The following is a 19963-nucleotide window of genomic DNA, read 5'->3' as shown; positions in this document are numbered from 1 at the left end:
TAACTGAGTTGGGTTTTTTTTTTTTTTTTTTTTTTTTATGATGTCACAAAAAAAAAAACATACAAACTGCATCACGATTTCTCTCACTAAAAACTGTGATACGGCCCTTTAAGCAGGGTGTGTAGTTGGTCATTTGGGTGTAAATTAGGGCCAAACTGTTATCAATATGAGACCGATTTTAAGGAGTCAATAATTCTGATAACTGATAATATCGGCTGATTGTGTTTTAAATTTGCTAATTTTTCTAACTTTGTAATTAATAAAACTGGGTCATCAGTCCGACCTGACTGCAGTGGATCTCTTCCACTCACTGAGGTCAAAAGTCAAAGCCAAGGTCATCAGGGTGAAGTGTAGATAGTGCAGCGGTCACTTCGGGGTCTAGCTCTGCGCATTCCGCCTCCAGCTGGAGAAACAACAGAGCAAAAGTGCATTACAGCAGTGCAGTGGGGACAAACCAGCAGTGCTGTTACACATTTCCGATACACCAAACAGTCCATTAAATATGCTGATTAATCAACTAAGACTGTCCTACTTTATCTGAACTACCTCATTAGATTAAATGAGTTTGCATTTTCATCAGAACTCCCACGCGAACTCATCACAGCACACAGTAAACACTGTGATTGGCTCAGACGGCTCATCTGCATATTCCAGCATTCTGTAATATGTGTTTTAAAGTGGCTCTGCAGATCCCACTGAATAACGGCGAAAACAACTGCAGCTTTCAGTCCCGCACCTACCTGCAGTCCCATCAAGGTGAACTACCATCCCGTGTCTGACAGTCTGTGCGCATGTTTGCTGAAATAATAGGTCAGTCATGGCCATCAGCCTCACTGTGAGTAACTTCACCAAACACCATTTAAACACACAGCAGGAATTAAACCACTGAGTGGCTGTTTTGGTGCTCTGCTGGGCAGCTGTGGCCGCTGGACTGAATCCGTTACCATTTCATATTGTTCATATATGATTTAGTGATCGTTCTGCTTGAACTAGGCTGTTGATTCATTTGCAGATCCTGTGGTGGGTCGTGCAGGACCAGCAGCAGTGCAGGTCTGTAATCAGGCTGTGACTACTGATTATATTAATAATAAAGAAATCAACAGATTATTAACTGAGGCTGAAGACAAATCAACACGAGTTCTCTGAACAATAATAAAAAATAGATTCTAAGATGGGTGTTTATAATGTATATAATGCCATACACTATACTGCCAAAAGTATTTGGTCGTCTAGCTTCACACACACATGAACTTGAGTGACAAGTGCTTTGTGCACTGGTGTGCAGTCATTTCGGAACAGGAAGGGGCCGTCTGTGGGCTGGAGGTTAAGGATCCGGCCCTGTGAGCGGAAGGTTGCCGGTTCGATCCCCAGGGCCGACAGTCCACGACTGAGGTGTCCTTGAGCAAGACACCTAACCCCCAACTGCTCCCCGGGCGCCGTGGATAGGGCTGCCCACCGCTCTGGGCAAGTGTGCTCACTGCCCCTTAGTGTGTGTGTTCACTAGTGTGTATGTGATGTTTCACTTCACGCATGGGTTAAATGCGGAGGTGGAATTTCCCCGGTTGTGGGATCAAAAAAGTATCACTTAATCACAAAGTTGGGAGCATGAAATTGTCCAAAATCTCTTGATGCTGAAGCATTAAGAGTTCCTTTCACTGGAACCAAGAGGCCAAGCCCAACCCCTGAAACACGACCCCACACAAGTACCATTCTGCTGGCAACCAAACCCAGATTCGTTCATCAGATTGCCAGACAGAGAAGCATGGCCGACCACTTCGTGACTGAGTTGCTGTCATTCCCAATCACTTCCACTTTGTTATAATACCACTGACAGTTGACTGTGGTATATTTAGTAATGAGGAAATTTCACAATTTGTTGCACAGGTGGCGTCTGATAACCGTACCACGCTGGAATTCACTGAGCTCCTAAGAGCGACCCATTCTTTCACTAATGTCTGTAGAAGTAGTCTGCAGGCCTAGGGGCTTGGTTTTATACACCTGTAGCCATGGAAGTGATTGGAACACCTGAATTCACAGATTTGGATGGGTGACTGAATACTTTTGGAAATATAGTGTATTGTCACAAGATTGCATTCTAACTGTGGACCATTTGTATTGATCCATATCATGAAGTTCTGACACATGGCAGCAGCTGGTATTTTCAAATTATGTATATGAATGACAAAACTGTGTATACACACTTATACATGTATACACTGTACTGTCCAAAAGTCTGTCCTTGTGGAAAGCCTTCCCAGAAGAGCTGAAGCAGTTATAGCTGCAAAGAGTGGGCCGACATCATATTAAACCCTATGGATTAAGAATGGGATGTCACTCAATTTCATATGTGAAATACTTTTGGCAATATAGTATATGGCAACATTATGTGTGTGTGCATATATATATATATATATATATATATATATATATATATATATATATATATATATATATATATATATATATATATGCGCTCAGTAGTAGTGTGTGGCCTCCACGTGCCTCTATGACCTCCCTACAACGGCTGGGCATGCTCCTGATGAGGTGGCGGATGGTCTCCTGAGGGATCTCCTCCTAGACCTGGACTAAAGCATCCGCCAACTCCTGGACAGTCTGTGCTGCAACGTGGCATTGTTGGATGGAGCGAGACATGATGTCCCAGATATGCTCAATCAGATTCAGGTCTGGGGAACGGGCGGGCCAGTCCATAGCTTCAACGCCTTCATCTTGCAGGAACTGCTGACACACTCCAGCCACATGAGGTTTAGCATTGTCCTGCATTAGGAGGAACCCAGGGCCAACCACACCAGCATATGGTCTCACAAGGGGTCTGAGGATTTCATATCGGTATCTAATGGCAGTCAGGCTACCTCTGGCGAGCACATGGAGGGCTGTGCGGCCCTCCAAAGAAATGCCACCCCACACCATTACTGACCCACTGCCAAACCGGTCATGCTGAAGGATGTTGCAGGCAGCAGATCGCTCTCCACTGCGTCTCCAGACTCTTGTCACATGTGCTCAGTGTGAACCTGCTTTCATCTGTGAAGAGCACAGAGCGCCAGTGGCGAATTTGCCAATCCTGGTGTTCTCTGGCAAATGCCAAGCGTCCTGCACGGTGTTGGGCTGTGAGCACAACCCCCATCTGTGGACATCAGGTCCTCATACCATCCTCATGGTGTCGGTTTCTAACCGTTTGTGCAGACACATGCACATTTGTGGCCTGCTGGAGGTCATTTTGCAGGGCTCTGGCAGTGCTTCTCCTGTTTCTCCTTGCACAAAGGCAGAGGTAGCGGTCCTGCTGCTGGGTTGTTGCCCTCCTACGGCCTCTTCCATGTCTCCTGGTGTACTGGCCTGTCTCCTGGTAGCGCCTCCAGCCTAAGAAAGGTACTGAGAAGTGGTCTGTGGTCCCCACCTGTAGAACCACTCCTTTATTGAGTGTGTCTTGCTAATTGCCAATAATCTCCACCTGTTGTCTGTTCCATTTGCACAACAGCTGTGAAATTGATTGTCAATCAGTGTTGCTTCCTAAGTGGACAGTTTGATTTCACAGACGTTTGATTTACTTGGAGTTATATTGTGTTGTTTAAGTGTTCCCTTTATTTTTTGAGCAGTGTATATATATACATACACACACACACACACATACATAACCATCTACCCATCTTTTGGTTTATGTTAATAAAAAAACACTGCTTCCAGATCTCTCCTGGAGGAAGTCCAGTGTTCACAGTGACCATATAAAACCTGCTTTATCTAATCAATACTTCATTAATCAGCTGATGGAACTGATCAAATCCCTGTGATGCCAGTGAGATCAGTGTAAGTCAGTGTTCATCTAACCCACATATTCATAGCTTTAGTGAAAACAGCACAGTCTGATTAACGATTACTGCACTGATGTTTATTTAAATGTAGTTATATTGTATTTATTCTAATGTTATTTTGTGTTTTACAGCTAAATACAAACTTAAACCCCAGCTAAACAGGTTTAAACTGCTTTCTCATCGCTTTGCTTCTGATTTCAGTCTCTCTCAATGCTGAGTTTAATCAGATGGATCTTAATGTTTTTCCACTGAATGGAAACTTTCCATCTACAAAGAACTGGTAGCAGGAAGCTGAGAGTGGAAACTGAGACAGAGGCACTGCTGTTAAAGAACCCAGAGCCCACATTTCACACCCATTTACTTTCCTCTGACCTGAAATTATAACGCCTGTGTGCCGAAAACTGCCATAAACTGCTGTGGGCTGAATGGGTGGGGCTAAGCTGCTGTGGGCTGAATGGGCGGGGCCATGTTGCCACACTGTACTAGTGAGAGAGACTCAAGTGAGCGCACCTGGCTGCGCTGGCTGAGAGTGAGGGCGCTGTGGGGACTCAGATGAACACACTTCAGAACGATCTGCTGAGCTTTAGACAGAATCTGAAACAGAAACAAACACAGCTTACAGACACATTAACAGGCAGTTACTCAAAGACAAAGTCTGTTCTACAGTTTCTCATTAGACTGAATGAATAACCGACTCTAAATGTAGGTATTGTGATATAAACCGAGTCTGTTCTACAGTTTCTCATTAGGCTGAAGCATAAAAGGGGAAATGGTCTCAGCAGTGCCACACCTGCAGGTGGCGCTGTGGTGGTGAGTGTACCTGCTGTGGAGTCTCAGAGCTGATGGCTGCAGTGTGTCCATGCAGGAACAGCTTCAGCAGGGCAGCGTATGACATCACCACCGTGTACAGGAAACCAGGAGCCTTCAACGCTCGCATCATCACACACTCATCTACACATGACAACACACTACACACACACACACACACACAGACAGACAGAGTAAACAGCAGCAGTAACGTTAACCAATCAGCACTCAGCAGAAGTAATGCTAACCAATCATCGCCCTCTAGTGTTTGGTCAGGTTTTGTATAACGGGATTAGCTATCAGTGTAAAACTCTGAGCTGGACAGCGCCACCTGCTGCCTCACCTGTAGAAGGCGAAGGGCATCAGACGGATGTTGGCGTCCGTGGTCACCATGGAGACGCAGCGGTAGATGCTCTGCTCTGTGGAGATACAGCACAGTGACTCACGACCGTGTGACCAGCTGTGTTTATGTACAGTGTGTGGACAAAACCGACATTCATTCCTGACTCTGAGGTCCATACCAGATCCTGATTGGTGGAAAAGTGCCAGCCAATCAGAAGAGTCCGCCAGCAGAGACAGGAGGTGGCCGCTGAGATCTTTAGTGTGATTCACACTCTTCTCACCCTGAAACACAACAAACACACACAAAACACCCCATAATTCCCCCAGTAACACCCAAACACTGACCCAGTGACATGGTGATGACATCGGACCTCATTAATATGGAAAGAGTGATACATAAAAACAACATACATACACTGAGACACTGGAGGTTATGTTTAAGAAAGAAAAGAGAGAGACAGACATAGAGAGACAGAGAGAGAGAGAGAGAGAGAGACAGAGAGAGAGAGAGAGAGAGAGAGACAGACAGACATAGACAGTGAGAGAGAGACAGAGAGAGAGAGAGAGAGAGAGAGAGAGAGAGAGAGACTCTAAGTGAAGTTCGAGTGAACAGAACCAAAAATCAATGTTGTCGTGTTTTAGAACTTCAGCTTCTGTTTAAGTCGCTGCAGTAAAAAAAACGAGCTAAAGTGACGGATATCTAGAAATGCAGGTTCTAACAGGAGAGACATATTAAATAAGTACGCAGCTGAAACATCCCACTTGGTAGCTGAATTATGAAACCGTCTCGTTTTTGTTTTCATTTTTAAAGCGGGGGGTGTGGCTTTAGAAATAACATACAGTTTCTCCAGTAGGGGGCGCTATAAGCATGCAAATCACCACAAATCTACACCAGAGGGCACGTTTGCAGTTCTTTCCAGTAAAATGAGAGATGATATCTTTTTACAAACAATGCTGGGTTACAGTTTTATATTATTTCATATGTTTTATTAAAGCTGAAGCACAGATTTGGTTTTTTGGGGGTGATATAATCAATAAATGCAATTTGTACACTAGACATGTCCAGAACTGATACATTCATACTGTCTCTACTGTGCATTTCAGTTAATTATTGTCCAGAAGTGTTTGGACGGAGTCGGGCTGACGTCTGTGTAAGTGTGGTGTTACAGTACCTGAGAGCTGAGCTGAGCAGACAGGAAGTCTGTAATGTACAGGAACAGCAGGAAAACCAGCACCTGCATGCACACACGCACACACAGACACAATACCCAGATTTTAAACAGTTTAAAGGAATATTTTGGCCAGTTTCACCCAAATTACACAAAATGTAGCCAATCAGCTGAAACGTGTTTGGAGTCAGAGGTTCTGAAGCTACGAGGCTAAAGCAGCTAACAGGCAATAGAAGCTTATAGCCCACCAACATACATCTGGTGCAATACGTAGAACGGAAGAGGGGAGGGAAGCGAGGGGGAAGGGGAGGGGTGGAGGAAGGGAGGGGTGGAGAAGGAGAGAAAGGGGAGGGGGAAAAGGAGGTGGGGTCAAAAAGGGGAGAAGGAGGGTGGGAAGAGTGGAAGGGGAAGGGAGGAGGAGAGAGGTGGAGAGGGAAAGAGAGGAGGAGAGGGAAGAGGAGACACCACACAGTGCTGTATATGAACTTACCTGTCTGTTCCGCTCTGACAGCGTCAGCTGTGATTTAATGCATTCGGCGTCGCTGCCCTGCAGTTCACTGTGCAGACAAACAGCAAGGAGCTCAGCAGGAGCCGAGGAGTCTGCACAGAGACCCCCCACTGACCTATGACACACACGTGTTTATGTTCTATGAGGAGCTCCAGGGCTGCACGACATGGACATAAAATGTCATGTTTGGTAAAACCGTTGTTAATAATAATAATAATAATAATAATAATAATAATAATAATAATAATAATGATGATGAGGCCGAGTGTGAGTGTGTGTTACCTGCTGGCCCACTGATGGCAGTCATTCAGTATCTGTATCAGCGCAGGTTCCACTCCCCCCACCAGCCGCCCCCACAGAGAGCACAGCACAGGACGGACAAACCCCCACCACCGCTGCGTACCCACACACACACACACACACACACACACACACACACACACAAGGTTTCAATACAACTGTCGGCCGCTGGGTTTTCAGCTGGTTGAGATGTGTCTGGGTTTTAGAGAGTTCAGTGATCAGTAGTAATTACTGTCTACAGGAAGTGATCAGTGATCTACTGCAGTTTGAATGAAGTGGACAGTAAGGTGTGTGTCGGTTACCCCAGCAGAAAACAGCAGGAGAGGACACTGCAGATGGATCTGAGACAGAGACGCATTCACAGCTTCAGCAGGACATTCACAGCCAGCACTCGCACTCAGCACCGCCTACAACACACAGTTTCTCATTAGGCTGAATGAATAACCGACTCTAAATGTAGGTATTGTGATATAAACCGAGTCTGTTCTACAGTTTCTCATTAGACTGAATGAATAACCGACTCTAAATGTAGGTATTGTGATATAAACTGAGTCTGTTCTACAGTTTCTCATTAGGCTGAATGAATAACTGACTCTAAATGTAGGTATTGTGATATAAACCAAGTCTGTTCTACAGTTTCTCATTAGACTGAATGAATAACCGACTCTAAATGTAGGTATTGTGATATAAACTGAGTCTGTTCTACAGTTTCTCATTAGACTGAATGAATAACCGACTCTAAATGTAGGTATTGTGATATAAACCGAGTCTGTTCTACAGTTTCTCATTAGGCTGAATGAATAACCGACTCTAAATGTAGGTATTGTGATATAAACCGAGTCTGTTCTACAGTTTCTCATTAGGCTGAATGAATAACCGACTCTAAATGTAGGTATTGTGATATAAACAGAGTCTGTTCTACAGTTTCTCATTAGGCTGAATGAATCAGGATGGTCTTACTTTGAGGAAGTGAGTGGTGAGGGAGCAGGACAGAACACCAGCCGGACAGCAAACCCTCCTCTAACAAATAACAACATAAATAATAAATAACAACAACAACAAAATAAGGCCACTGGCGTTCTGTGTGTTTAATAACTGTAATGAGTGTGTTCTAGGTGCTTTAAGCTCCAGTCTCAATAGCATTTCCCTGTCATTTTTACTTTGAGAGAAATGAAACTGCTTTTAATTCAATTCTCTGAGATGAACGATTTTGTGTCCCAAACTTTTGGCATGAATGTGGACACTCAAATCTGCGTCTTTGGCCAATAGCGCTGCTGCTCTGACTGTGAAGGGGCGGAGCTTCATACAGCAGCACTGAACCTCTAAACACAGTGATTTATATTCAGTATGTGTCACTAAATCCAGTTAAACTGATTCATTTTACTCTCTTTATAATGAAACATGCAGCTGGTCAGCTTCTATAAGCACTGACGATAAACACCATATGATCAGACAAGCATAATATACTGTATTATGACATCATTTATCACGATAATGATATATTGCCTCATTGCTCAGCCCTGCCTGTGAAATTTTCTCTCACAAAACTTAATCAAGAAACTCAAGTGTATTTCGCTGCTGTTGGAACAAAACCTCGCTTCTCCAAAATGGAAACTTTACAGGAGACGGAGAAAATATACTTTACTGTTAATCTAAGTCAATGGAACCAGAATGTTTTACAAGTCATCCTGTGCCGTTTCTTTTGGTCCATTCAGATTTAGACACAATGTAAAGAGCGACAGGTATTTTCAAATTATCAAAAAACTGACAACCGACAGAAACTGAGATATGAGGTTTTGTTCTGACAGCAGCGATGAAATCATCACCGAAACGTTCGGCTCTGTCGGCCGTGATCGGGACGTTCCTCTGTCTACTCTAGCAGGACCTCATCTGCGGTGTGTGCTCACCCTTTCTGTCTAATCACAGTAAAGTTCCTGGCTCAAAGTGCAGCTGTGAAAGGTGATATTAACAGTAATGACCTGATGGTTGTTAATGTGCTCTATCAGAGAGCGGCAGTCCAGCACACGCCTCCCTCCAACACGGCTCACTCTCACCAGCACGGCAGCTGGCAGCGCCAACAGCACCCTGACACACACACGATACACAATCATAATAATCATCATAATGACATCATGTTTACCATATCTATCATTTATCACAATGCAGTCTATACACAAAGTACAGCGTCCACAGGTGTGTATGTGTACCTGTTCGCAGGTGTGTATGTGTACCTGTTCACAGCTGTGTGCATGTACCTGTTGCAGGTGTGCAGTATTCTCTGGAGCTCCAGCTCACTGCCCATGTGCTCAGGACCAGAGGTGGCGGAGCAGCGCTGGTCTATGAGGTCCCAGAGGAAATGTCCCCCCTCTCTCTCTGTCCTGCTCTGATCTCGAGAAAACTGCAGCTCCCACAGCAGCTCCTGCATCAGAGCGATGATGATGATGATGAACGTAAGTGTGAGTGTAGAAGCACCAAACACATCTCAGACAAACACAAATTTATATATATATATATATATATATATATATATATATATATATATATATATATACATACATACATACATACACACACACACACACACACAAAACGTGTTGATTTCGCCGCAATGCTAATTGGTGTGGATATGGCTTCCGTTACATTAGTCTCACAGCTCCAGTCATCTAGATTCAGATTAATCCTCTGGAGACAGAGGACATTTTCTCAATGTTTCACATCAAAACGCTTATCTTCATCACTACTTTCCAAACCCGCTGCAGCAGCTTCACCAGCTGTAAACTCTCTGACGCCGTGTCACACGAGTCTCCAATGTGGACTGAATAATGAATGAAGGGTTTCCTGCGAGACGGTCAGTCTTTAGTGATTTCCTGAGTGTCCGTCTGGTCAGTTTCACACAGAATGTAGACAGCCACACAAATCTACCAGCTCCACACGGTGAGAGTCAGATGACGTGTATCTCAGCCCCTCTTCATAGGCTCATAACTGGAGTGGAAAGGGTGGCTCTACAGATTCAGGAAGGGTTTAAACTGGATTTCTGAGCTGGATCATCACAAAGATACAGACACAGATACAGAGACAGAATCTGACAAGTGGGTGTGTCTGTCAACCCCAGAGGGTTAAAGGGCAGGTCTCTGATTAATGAAACTGTATTTTTTTATCATCATACTTTTGTTTTAATGAGGGTATAAACTCTACGATGTACCTGCAGTCTGGAGAGAATGTCTGTAGAGCAGCTGTCTGTGTGGGGCGGGGCAGAGGGATCCTGCACTGGCTGCAAACTGCAGACACACAAGAACAATAAACAGCAAACAACAACAAAACAAGATGTCCAAAATCACCTTCTGCTGGAACCTGATTAACTACAGTCGATGTCCGTGTCACGTGTGACCCTGTGTTACACTCTCCTCCCACCCGCCTGGCATTTTCTGTGCCTTTAATTCTGTATTTTATTTTTCTAAACTGGATCCTAATGTGTGAGAGAGTCTGACCTCATGTCCAGCAGAGAGTTGATGATGTAAGAACACGCGGTCTCAGTGTTTCCTCCACAGCCTCCAGAGCTCACAGACTGCGGCAGGAACCACTGCTGACACACCCAGTGCTCGTACACCTGTCTAACACACACAGCACCAACAGAGTTTAAGGACCCCCATGGACCCTCACAGAGCAGGTACTATTTTGGTGGTGGGTCATTCTCAGCACTGCAGTAACACTGATGTGGTGGTGGTGTGTTAGTGTGTGTTGCGCTGGGCTGAGTGGATCAGACACAGCAGCGCTGCTGGAGTTTTTAAACACCTCAGTGTCACTGCTGGACTGAGAATCGTCCACCAACCAAAAATATCTAGCCAACAGCATCCGGTGACCACTGATGAAGGACTAGAGGATGACCAACACAAACTGTGCAGCAGCAGATGAGCTGTCATCTCTGACTTTACATCTACAAGGTGGACCAACAAGGTAGGAGTGTAATAGAGTGGACAGTGAGTTTGACATGGTGTTTAAAAACTGTGTGTGTGTGTGTGTAAGTCTGTGTGTGAGTCTGTGAGTGTGTGTGAGTACCTCTCTGTATCAGTGAGAGCGTCCACACTGCGCTGCACTCTGAGCTCAGCCAGCAGCCATTCTGAGAAGGACAACTGGACAAAGACAGTTTAAATCAATCAATCAATCAACCTGTATTTAGACTGAGAGCACAGAGTCCCTAATTTACTATGACTCCTAACAGTGAGTGCTGATTTGCGTGTGCAGTGCAGCAGGTTGTGGGAGCGCTATTAACATGCCCCTTCAAGGGTTCTTCAGTGAAGAAAATGGTTCTATGTGAGAGCAGAGCATCCAAAGCCACTCAAATGAGTATTAAGGCATTCCTTTAGACATTTTAGTCACCAGAATGTAACTGCTGCACCGTTTAAGGTGGAACAGGAAGTGTGTGATGATTTAGGCACACAGTTAGCACCATGCTGATTGGTGGGGTGGTCTTGCCTGGTATTCTGGATGTTCCTGCAGGTTCCTGACGGTGCTGTGTGTCCACAGTGCTCTGGCTGAGCTCCTCACACTCACAGTGGGGTCAGTAACACTCGCCCATCCCGACACACTCGCCGCTTCGTCTTGACCACCGCACACACTTCTCTCCACTGCCAACACACACTCCCGAGTCTCCGGCAGCAGCCTGGGCACCAGGAACATCAGCTGGCAGCACAGACAGTTATCAGTGTTAATATTCTTGACATCGTTAAGTGCATGTTATTCAGTTTATTCAGAAAAAAGCAGAAAACAAACACATAAACAGCCTCAGCAGCTGAATCTCCTTTCAGCTATGGTCAGTCAGTGAGTCCCTCTCTACCTTCATTCCAGCTTCCATTCTTCTTAGAAGCCTCACTTTCAGCTCCTCAAAGAATCTGCAGACACACCTCCAAAGCTCAGTCTTAGAAGCTGGTTGATGATTTTCTGAAGTAATCAAACCCATTCAGTGGTGCTGAGGTCTGGACTCTGAGCTGAATGATGGTCAGTCCATCATTCAGCTTCCTCGTTTGATGTGTTTTGATGCGTCCGTCTCCTTTTCTCAGTGAGGTTCTTCTTGATGAGCTAAACATCCTTTCAGACCCACAGCGCTGAGTGGTCTTCTCACAGTGGAAGAATCGACAGAAACACCTGTGGATGTTTTCAGATCTGACCCAGCTTGATTTTCTCCTCTCTCAAAAAGATCAGTGCTGTTTATCTGATGGGGGCAGTTTCGGGGTTGACCAAAACTCTTCCAGGTGGTTGTTAGGAGCCACATTTTCTCTGGAGTGTCAAACTGTTTTTTGTTTTTTCACTTTGGCTTTCTCCTTCATTATACAAGTGGATTATCTTATATCTAAGCATCCCAGACAATCTAAGTAATCTTCATTTCCAAATCTCTTCTGAAGGAAGTCCAGCATTTACAGATAACATTCAGTGCCTGCTTTATCTAATGAATCTTTCGCCAAGTTAATGTAGGTGCTGCTGACAGAACTCCTTGCTTGGCTGGAGAAAAGCGAGGACTTAGGAATCAAACCTGTGTTCTTCTAACGTATGTGTTCATACCTTTCGACACTGGAGTCTCTGAGCAGAGTGAACAGGTGTGTTAGAATCCTACCTGTTTATAGAGGTGTCCGGGGATGAAGTGTGAGAGACTTTCAGTGTGAGAGCTGGACCTACACAGAGCATAACACACAGCACACACACACAACCTCCACACACACACACACACACACACACACACACACACACACACACACACACACACACACACACACACACACTTTATAATAGCTATATAAAGGTAATCAAAGGGGTTTGCTATGAAACGCTGTGTTCTAGTCAGAGTCAGAACTGCTCACAGTGGTGGTGATAGGAACCAGACGTCCCCCTCTAAAAGCTCCTTCACAGAAAGTTCCTACATGAAATGGTTCTGAATTCACTGCCTGATGACTGAGACGCTGTTTTATGATAGTTTAGAAAAGGATACATGCAGAAGGCTGTGCGGCAAAATGGTCCCCAAAGAAAACTTATTATTCCAGATTTTCCACTATTTTCCATCAACATTCCATATAAACTCTGAAGACTCATGTAGGTTCTCTGGTGGTTCTGGATAGTAAATAAAATGTCTATATCTGTGTTGTAGTCATGGCGACGCCTGGTTCCCATCACCACCACTGTAAAGAAGTCTGACCCCTGATGGAGACCAGACTCCGAGGTACCTAAGCGAGAAGTCCATGTGGGTTTTGGTGGATGAGGGCAGGACAGAACTCAGAGCCTCAGCAGGAGACACACAGATGCAGCGAGGAGAGGAGAGTTTAACTGGAGAACACGAACTTCTACATACATGCAGCTCCACCAGGAACACGGCCAGACCCAGAACATGAGGAGCAGCCAGAGATGGACCCTACACATCCACCATTATAATATATATACACACACACACACACACACACACACACACACACACACACATGCCATTATATATAGAAGTATCTACATATTATTATTATTATTATTACTATTATTATTATATGTTTTTATAAAACAGTCCTAAAACCTATTTGGCTGAGCTGCGTTTAAAGCCATTGTGAAATACGTGATATACTCCCACTGACCGCCTCACAACTTATCTCCGTATCTCTGCACCATGTTATGAACTCTTGTACTGTTAATGAATAATCTTTGACTCTAGTGCTGCTCACACGGAACCCCCGAGTGAAGCACTGATGAAGTATGAACCCGGTTCTGTTTAAACTGAGGGGCTGACAGCTTACTTTCTTATCTAGAACTGGGCGGGTCAGCGAGCCAACAGGTCGAAAGATAGTAAACATGCTAAACAGCTCCATCATTAATATCACAGGCTTGAATTAAAGCACTTAGTATGATTTACTGTAAAACTGCAGTATAAAAATCTAAAAGTGTACACGCTTCAAACGTCCGTGTTTCAGTCAGAAGTCGCGTCAAACCCTGAATCCCAGACGGCTCCGTACTCCCTAGTGTTCTAGCTATGAAAGTTTAGAAGTTCTAGCCTCTACAGCCAAACAGTGCATCGTTTATGGAGTCTGGATGTGTCTGAATCCCAAATGACTGTTTCTTAACTGTGTTTTGCTCTGTTGAGCTGCAGGATTTAAACTCCTATGCCGGGCACTATGTAGGGAGCAGGGAGTCATTTGAGACTCAGCCCCAGTGTGAGAAGAGGGGCCGCTGGATTGGTGCTGAATACGACTCGTGGTGGTGATTTGGTACCAAAAAGTTCTTATAAATGGTGAATAAAAGGTTTTTGCATTAAACTGTGCCGTGATATCATATATTCATTCTTTTATAACAAAAAGATAAAAAAATCATGAAATGACCGCAGTGAACAGGGATGGGCCACTGAACGGTCTTCTCCTCATTCAGCTGTCCATGGCTGCTCAGCAACGATTCCATACACTAAAGGAACTACATTTCTTGATGGAATAATTATTCATTATTACTCATTACTATTATTAATAAAAAAGTGTTTTCTGAAAAATTGTGTATTTGATTATATATTGTCCACTGTTTTATAAAAGCAATAAGCCACTCAAGGGCGTGCGTTGAAGTGACTTTATCACGGGGAGGGGATTTACTCTGCTTCATGTCGTGCCTAAGAACCTCCCTTCCCGTGATAAAATCACTGTAACACATGGCCTCCAGTGGCTTATTGCTTTAATATATGATAATGTCCCATATGTATCATATATATGCAAATATCTTATATACATACATACATATACATACATACACACACACAATATTATATATATATATATATATATATATATATATATATATATATATATATATATATATATATATATATATATAAAAACATATACAATATAATCAGCCATAATCAAACATAATCAGCCAATCACACGGCCGCAACTCAATGCATTTAGGCATGTAGAGGTGGTCAAGACAGCTTGCTGAAGTGCAGACCGAGCATCACAACGGGGGAAGAAAGGTGATTTAAGGGTCTTTGGCACCAACAACCATGCCACATTCAGACAGGCTGGTCTGAGTGTTTCAGAAACTGCTGATCTACTGGGATTTTCACGCACAACCATCTCTAGGGTTTACAGAGAACGGTCCGAAAAAGAGGAAATATCCAGTGAGTGGCAGTTGTGTGGACAAAAATGCCTTGTTGATGTGAGAGGTCAGAGGACAATGGACAGACTGGTTCCAGATGATAGAAAGGAAACAGTAACTCAAATAACCACCAAAATCTCTGAGGAACGTTTCCAACACCTTGTTGAAAGTCTGCCTGAAGAATTAAGGCAGTTCTGAAGGCAAAAGGGGGTCCAACCTTTTACTAGCAAGGTGTACCAAATAAAGTGGCCGGTGAGTGTGTGTGTGTGTGTGTGTGTGTGTATATATGCAAAAGAATATTTTAATCCTAATCCCTTAAATATTAAAGAACTGTGCAGATGGTTGTACCTGTATCTGCAGTAGCAGTGAGACTCGGTGCAGCAGTGCTGTGTAGATCTTCGTGTGTCCAAGCAGCATCTTCACAAACTGCCCGGCCCACTGACCCTGTCTGTGAATACGAGTGTGTTATAGATACTGAAGAACACACGGCTCTGAAGAACGATCCTGCAGTCAGGGCTTCATTTCTGTTCCACCTTAAACGGCACAGCAGTTCCATGTTCAGCCGCAATTTAAGGTGGAACAGAAAATTCGAAAAAGAAGCCGGTAAACAGGTTAAACTGATTAGTGGCATGCTAATCAGCGGGGTAAGTGGGGTGGGGCGTGAGGGTGGGGGCGGGGGTTACCTGTGTGGAGGACTGACTCTACACGCCTCCAACACACACTGACAGAAACTCTGCAGGATCACATTCACCACCTGGAATGGATTAAAGGGAAAAAAACAACTGTAACAGTTACTCAGAGTAAATAAAGTCCCTGCTGTCCTCCGTGTGGAGAGGACAGCGCCCCCTGGGGTGTTCCCGTTAAAGGGGCAGAACACAACGTAACTGTAGTTCAAGTTAAAAGCAGAAGGTTATTTATTTCTGCTTTTCAAACAGAATAATAAACAGAGGCTGAACTGCACAGCTAAACCACACTGACTGCACGTTAAACATGAAATATGCCGTTTATATTCTAATGTCTCTTTTTCATTCACAGCTCAGGATGGACGGATTAGATTATAGAGGCGGTCGGCAGCCGCAGTTCTGCTTCACACACAGACGTGTGTTTCAGTCCTGTGTAAAAGTAATGGCACGTGTTTATATTTTACAATAGGTCAGTAAACAAACAGGAAAAAAATGTTTAATTTTTGTTTTCACAACAAAATGTATTTTAACTAGCAGTATTAAAAAATTTTGGAAATGACTCTGTGAGTGTATGTGTGTGTATATGTCAGTGTGTGTGTGTAAGAGAGTGTGTGTCTTCACAGCAGGTGTATGTATGTGTGCGTGTGTGTGTGTGTGTGTGCACACATGTCCTCACAGCAGTTGTGTGTGGCGGAGGGGGCTGGTCCAGGGTCAGCGTGATAACTGTAACAGGTTCATCTGGGCTGTCAGCACAAACACTGTAGAGTGAGTGTGAAATGTTGGCCAGCTGAGCTCGAACATCTGAGAGAACAACACAGAGACAGAGTCACTCAGCACATTGTATCCGTGACCGGTCAATCATCCCGCTGCAGTGCTCTGATAATACTAAGCCTATAGCAGTTTAACTCCACCCATTCAGCCTATAGCAGTTTAACTCCACCCATTCAGCCTACAGCAAGCAGTTTAGCTCCACCATTCAGCCTACAGCAGTTTAGCCCCACCCATTCAGCCTACAGCAGTTTAGCTCCACCATTCAGCCTACAGCAGTTTAGCCCTACCCATTCAGCCTACAGCAGTTTAGCCCCACCCATTCAGCCTACAGCAGTTTAGCTCCACCATTCAGCCTACAGCAGTTTAGCCCCACCCATTCAGCCTACAGCAGTTTAGCCCCACCCATTCAGCCTACAGCAGTTTAGCCCCACCCATTCAGCTACAGCAGTTTAGCTCCACCATTCAGCCTACAGCGGTTTAGCTCCACCCATTCAGCCTACAGCAGTTTAGCCCCACCCATTCAGATTACAGCAGTTTAGCTCCACCCATTCAGCCTACAGTAGTTTAGCTCCACCATTCAGCCTATAGCAGTTTAGCCCCACCCATTCAGCTACAGCGGTTTAGTCCCACCCATTCAGCCTACAGCGGTTTCCTGTGTTTTTCACCTCCTTCAGCAGCCCCTGCAGACAGCAGTCTCCTCAGCTCCTGGAGCTGAGCCTTTAGGAGTATCTGGGGGTTCCCCTCCTGCTCTTGGGAGCTGTGCACACCTAACACACACACACACAGTCCCAGGAAATACAGTGTGAAATATTAATAATGTGATATGAAAACTGAGTGTTACATTAAACATCCAACCTAAAACAGAAATATAATAAAACATGGCTAAAAATGCTAATCAGACCCGAGATCTCTGGGTGTGGCCCGCTGTATCCACACTACAAAACCATCAGCCAGAGCTTACAGGGAGAACCTTAAAGAAGGTTCTTATCACTGCTGTCAGTACAAAACCTTTGTTGTCTTTTACACTGTGCATAAATTTCATGATAAACTGACCAAAAGAAATGGAACAAAACCACCTAGAAAAGGTGAGATTCCATTCATTCACATTAAAACTGTTTTTTCCGTCTCCTGCACAGTTACATTTTGGAGACACCACATTTTGTTCCCATGGCAGTGATACGGACTTTACTGATGGATCTGCATGCAGGGAACGCTGGAGCTGAATGAACCGACAGACGAACTGAGGTTCTTTACAGCTCAGCTGTGCCTGGGAGTGCAATGTTCTCTCTGACTCAAACACAGGGAGATGTAGCGGAACAGCTGTGACCCCTGATTAGGACCACCCAGCTAACGCTGTAAGAGGAGACTTTCACCAAAACACTGTGTACATGGGAAAGTTACTCTGTACATTTGTTTTGTGACCACAAGAGCAAAATGAACCTGTTTAAAAAGAAAACATGGACTTTGGCTCCCTAAAAAGCTGATGTTCTCCTGTGGAGCCACACTGTTCTGGGTGGGCCTGCTGCAGGGCTTTACCTGCTCTGTGCACCTGCCGCTCTCTCAGACACGACTCAGTGTAGGACGAGTACAGAGCTGCTGGAATCTTCTCCGCTCTGCATGCACACACACACACACACACACACACACACATATACCCTATTACACTATATACACACATACCCCCTTTTACAGAGGGGTGGAACAGTGCTCTTCCAAAATAAACTTCCTTTATTAGCATTTCGATGATGTTGGTGAAGAGTCTATCGCTCCAACTTCCTGTACAGTTCAGCACAGAAGTCCTGCCTTTAATTCATTTCCACTAAAAGCAGCCATTTAGTATAAATTATTATAGTTTCAGTGGAAAAAGCAGACAGAACAGAAATGACACAGAAGCCTCAGCAGCTAAAACTGTTCTCAGCTGTGAGGGCCAGTGAGGCAGTCTGTACCTTTATTCCAGCCTCCATTCTTTGTTGCCGTACATACTGTTCATACGTACTTCAGTCCTTGACTGTAACTGTACTTAAGAGCCACTGCACGTCATTCATACTGCTTACAGGTCAAGTTTTTTATGAATATATATAGTATTTTTTATATTTATTTTGTTAGATTGGAAGATTTCAGTGCGTTTGTGCTGATATTGTAACCTACTTCCTCAGGGCCTCGATGAACGCCATCCTGGTGTCCGGCTTCTCTGGGAGCTGAAAGAAAATCAAAGCCTGTTAAGACTGACCAAATCACACACTGACAGCAAAGCTCACCAATGAAGGTTATGTTTGGCCAGTGTGTGTGTACTCACCACACGTGGGGTCAGCAGAACAGGGAGGAACCGGGACAGAAAATACGGCCTCCTGAAAATACTGAACACATACAGAGATCATAGAGAGAGAAACTCAGAGGAGGGGTTGAGCTACTGAGAGGGGTTGGTCTATTAGGAGGGGTTAGGCTGTAGGAGGGGCTGTGTTGTAAAAGGGTCTGGTCTATTGGGAGTAGCTGGGCTGTAGGAGGGACTGGGTTATAAAGGGGCTGGCCTACTGGGAGTAGCTGGGCTGTCGGAGGGGCTGGGCTATTGGGAGTAGCCAGGCTGTCAGAGGGGTTGGTTGAGTTGGGCTGGGCTGTCTGAGTTGTAAGAGGGGCTGGCCTATTGGGAGTAGCTTGGTTGTCGGGGGGGCCAGGCTTTTGGGAGGGGCTGGGCTTTTGAAGGGTTTGGCCTGTAAGAGGGGCTGGCCTATTGGGAAGGGTTGGGCTATAGGAGGGGCTGGCCTATTGGGAGTAGCTGGGCTGTCGAAGGGGCTGGCTATTGAGAGGGGTTGGGCTGTAGGAGGGACTGGGCTATTGGGAGGGGTTGGGCTGTTGGAAGGGCTGGGCTGATGATGTGTAATGTGTAATGTGTAATATCTCTAGTGTGATCAGTCAGATTAATTTTAAGACTCATGTTACTGGGCCACATTTCAATAACGTCCCCATGAAGCAGAGATGGTGGGTTCCAGGACACACACAGGCTCCCCTGAACTAATCCAACTGAAATGAGCAAATCCAACGAGAACGACTCTCTACAGGTTCTAGAACAGCTTCAGTATCATACCTGGCCTCCATCACAGTCACAGAGATCCTGCCAGTGCTTTGGAACAGAGCTATGGCCTTTTCCACATCCTGCTGAGCTGGACACTGAAGCTGGACACAGCAAAGCACATAGGGTCAATTGTCAGAATCCCCCCATGGATAGCAGGTACTATTTGGGTGGTGTCAGGATCGCCCCCAATAGCAGGTACTATTTGGGTGGTGGGTCATTCTCCGCACTGCAGTAACACTGATGTGATGGTGGTGTGTTAGTGTGTTTTGTGGTGGTGAAAGTGAATCAGACACAGAAGTGCTGCTGGAGTTTTTAAACATTGTGTCCACTCACTGTCCACGCCTTTAGACATTGTGTCACTATACTGCTCAGTAGTCTGACAC

General features: G+C 44.8%; 1 protein-coding gene across 3 annotated transcripts in view; it reads right to left on the bottom strand.

Annotated features, from left to right (window-relative positions):
• The window catches only part of LOC108439036 (FA complementation group A), a 35583-nt gene that overhangs the window by 643 nt on the left and 14977 nt on the right, over positions 1-19963 (bottom strand). For 2 of the 3 annotated variants that reach the window (XM_037540589.1, XM_017717204.2), the window contains 26 exons: positions 19593-19681; positions 18807-18867; positions 18659-18708; positions 18047-18123; positions 17176-17277; positions 16416-16540; positions 15740-15810; positions 15405-15504; positions 13163-13347; positions 12559-12652; positions 11424-11630; positions 11007-11080; positions 10439-10561; positions 10153-10228; positions 9206-9369; positions 8930-9035; positions 7911-7970; positions 7253-7357; positions 6933-7045; positions 6633-6765; positions 6146-6208; positions 5153-5255; positions 4975-5050; positions 4645-4792; positions 4335-4418; positions 312-403 (listed from right to left, as the gene is read on the bottom strand). In XM_037540589.1, the coding sequence (XP_037396486.1) occupies positions 317-403; positions 4335-4418; positions 4645-4792; positions 4975-5050; positions 5153-5255; positions 6146-6208; positions 6633-6765; positions 6933-7045; positions 7253-7357; positions 7911-7970; positions 8930-9035; positions 9206-9369; positions 10153-10228; positions 10439-10561; positions 11007-11080; positions 11424-11630; positions 12559-12652; positions 13163-13347; positions 15405-15504; positions 15740-15810; positions 16416-16540; positions 17176-17277; positions 18047-18123; positions 18659-18708; positions 18807-18867; positions 19593-19681 (2676 nt within the window). In that variant the 3' untranslated portion in view covers positions 312-316. Of the gene's footprint in view, positions 1-283; positions 404-4334; positions 4419-4644; positions 4793-4974; positions 5051-5152; positions 5256-6145; positions 6209-6632; positions 6766-6932; positions 7046-7252; positions 7358-7910; positions 7971-8929; positions 9036-9205; positions 9370-10152; positions 10229-10438; positions 10562-11006; positions 11081-11423; positions 11631-12558; positions 12653-13162; positions 13348-15404; positions 15505-15739; positions 15811-16415; positions 16541-17175; positions 17278-18046; positions 18124-18658; positions 18709-18806; positions 18868-19592; positions 19682-19963 lie in introns of all 3 variants that reach the window. The other variant, XM_017717205.2, reaches the window with a different exon arrangement.

The sequence above is a fragment of the Pygocentrus nattereri genome, chromosome 8 (genome assembly GCF_015220715.1).
Source record: "Pygocentrus nattereri isolate fPygNat1 chromosome 8, fPygNat1.pri, whole genome shotgun sequence".
Classification (NCBI taxonomy): Eukaryota; Metazoa; Chordata; class Actinopteri; order Characiformes; family Serrasalmidae; genus Pygocentrus; species Pygocentrus nattereri.
Note: the sequence above shows the minus strand (reverse complement) of the source record. Positions and strands in the feature narration are given on the sequence as shown.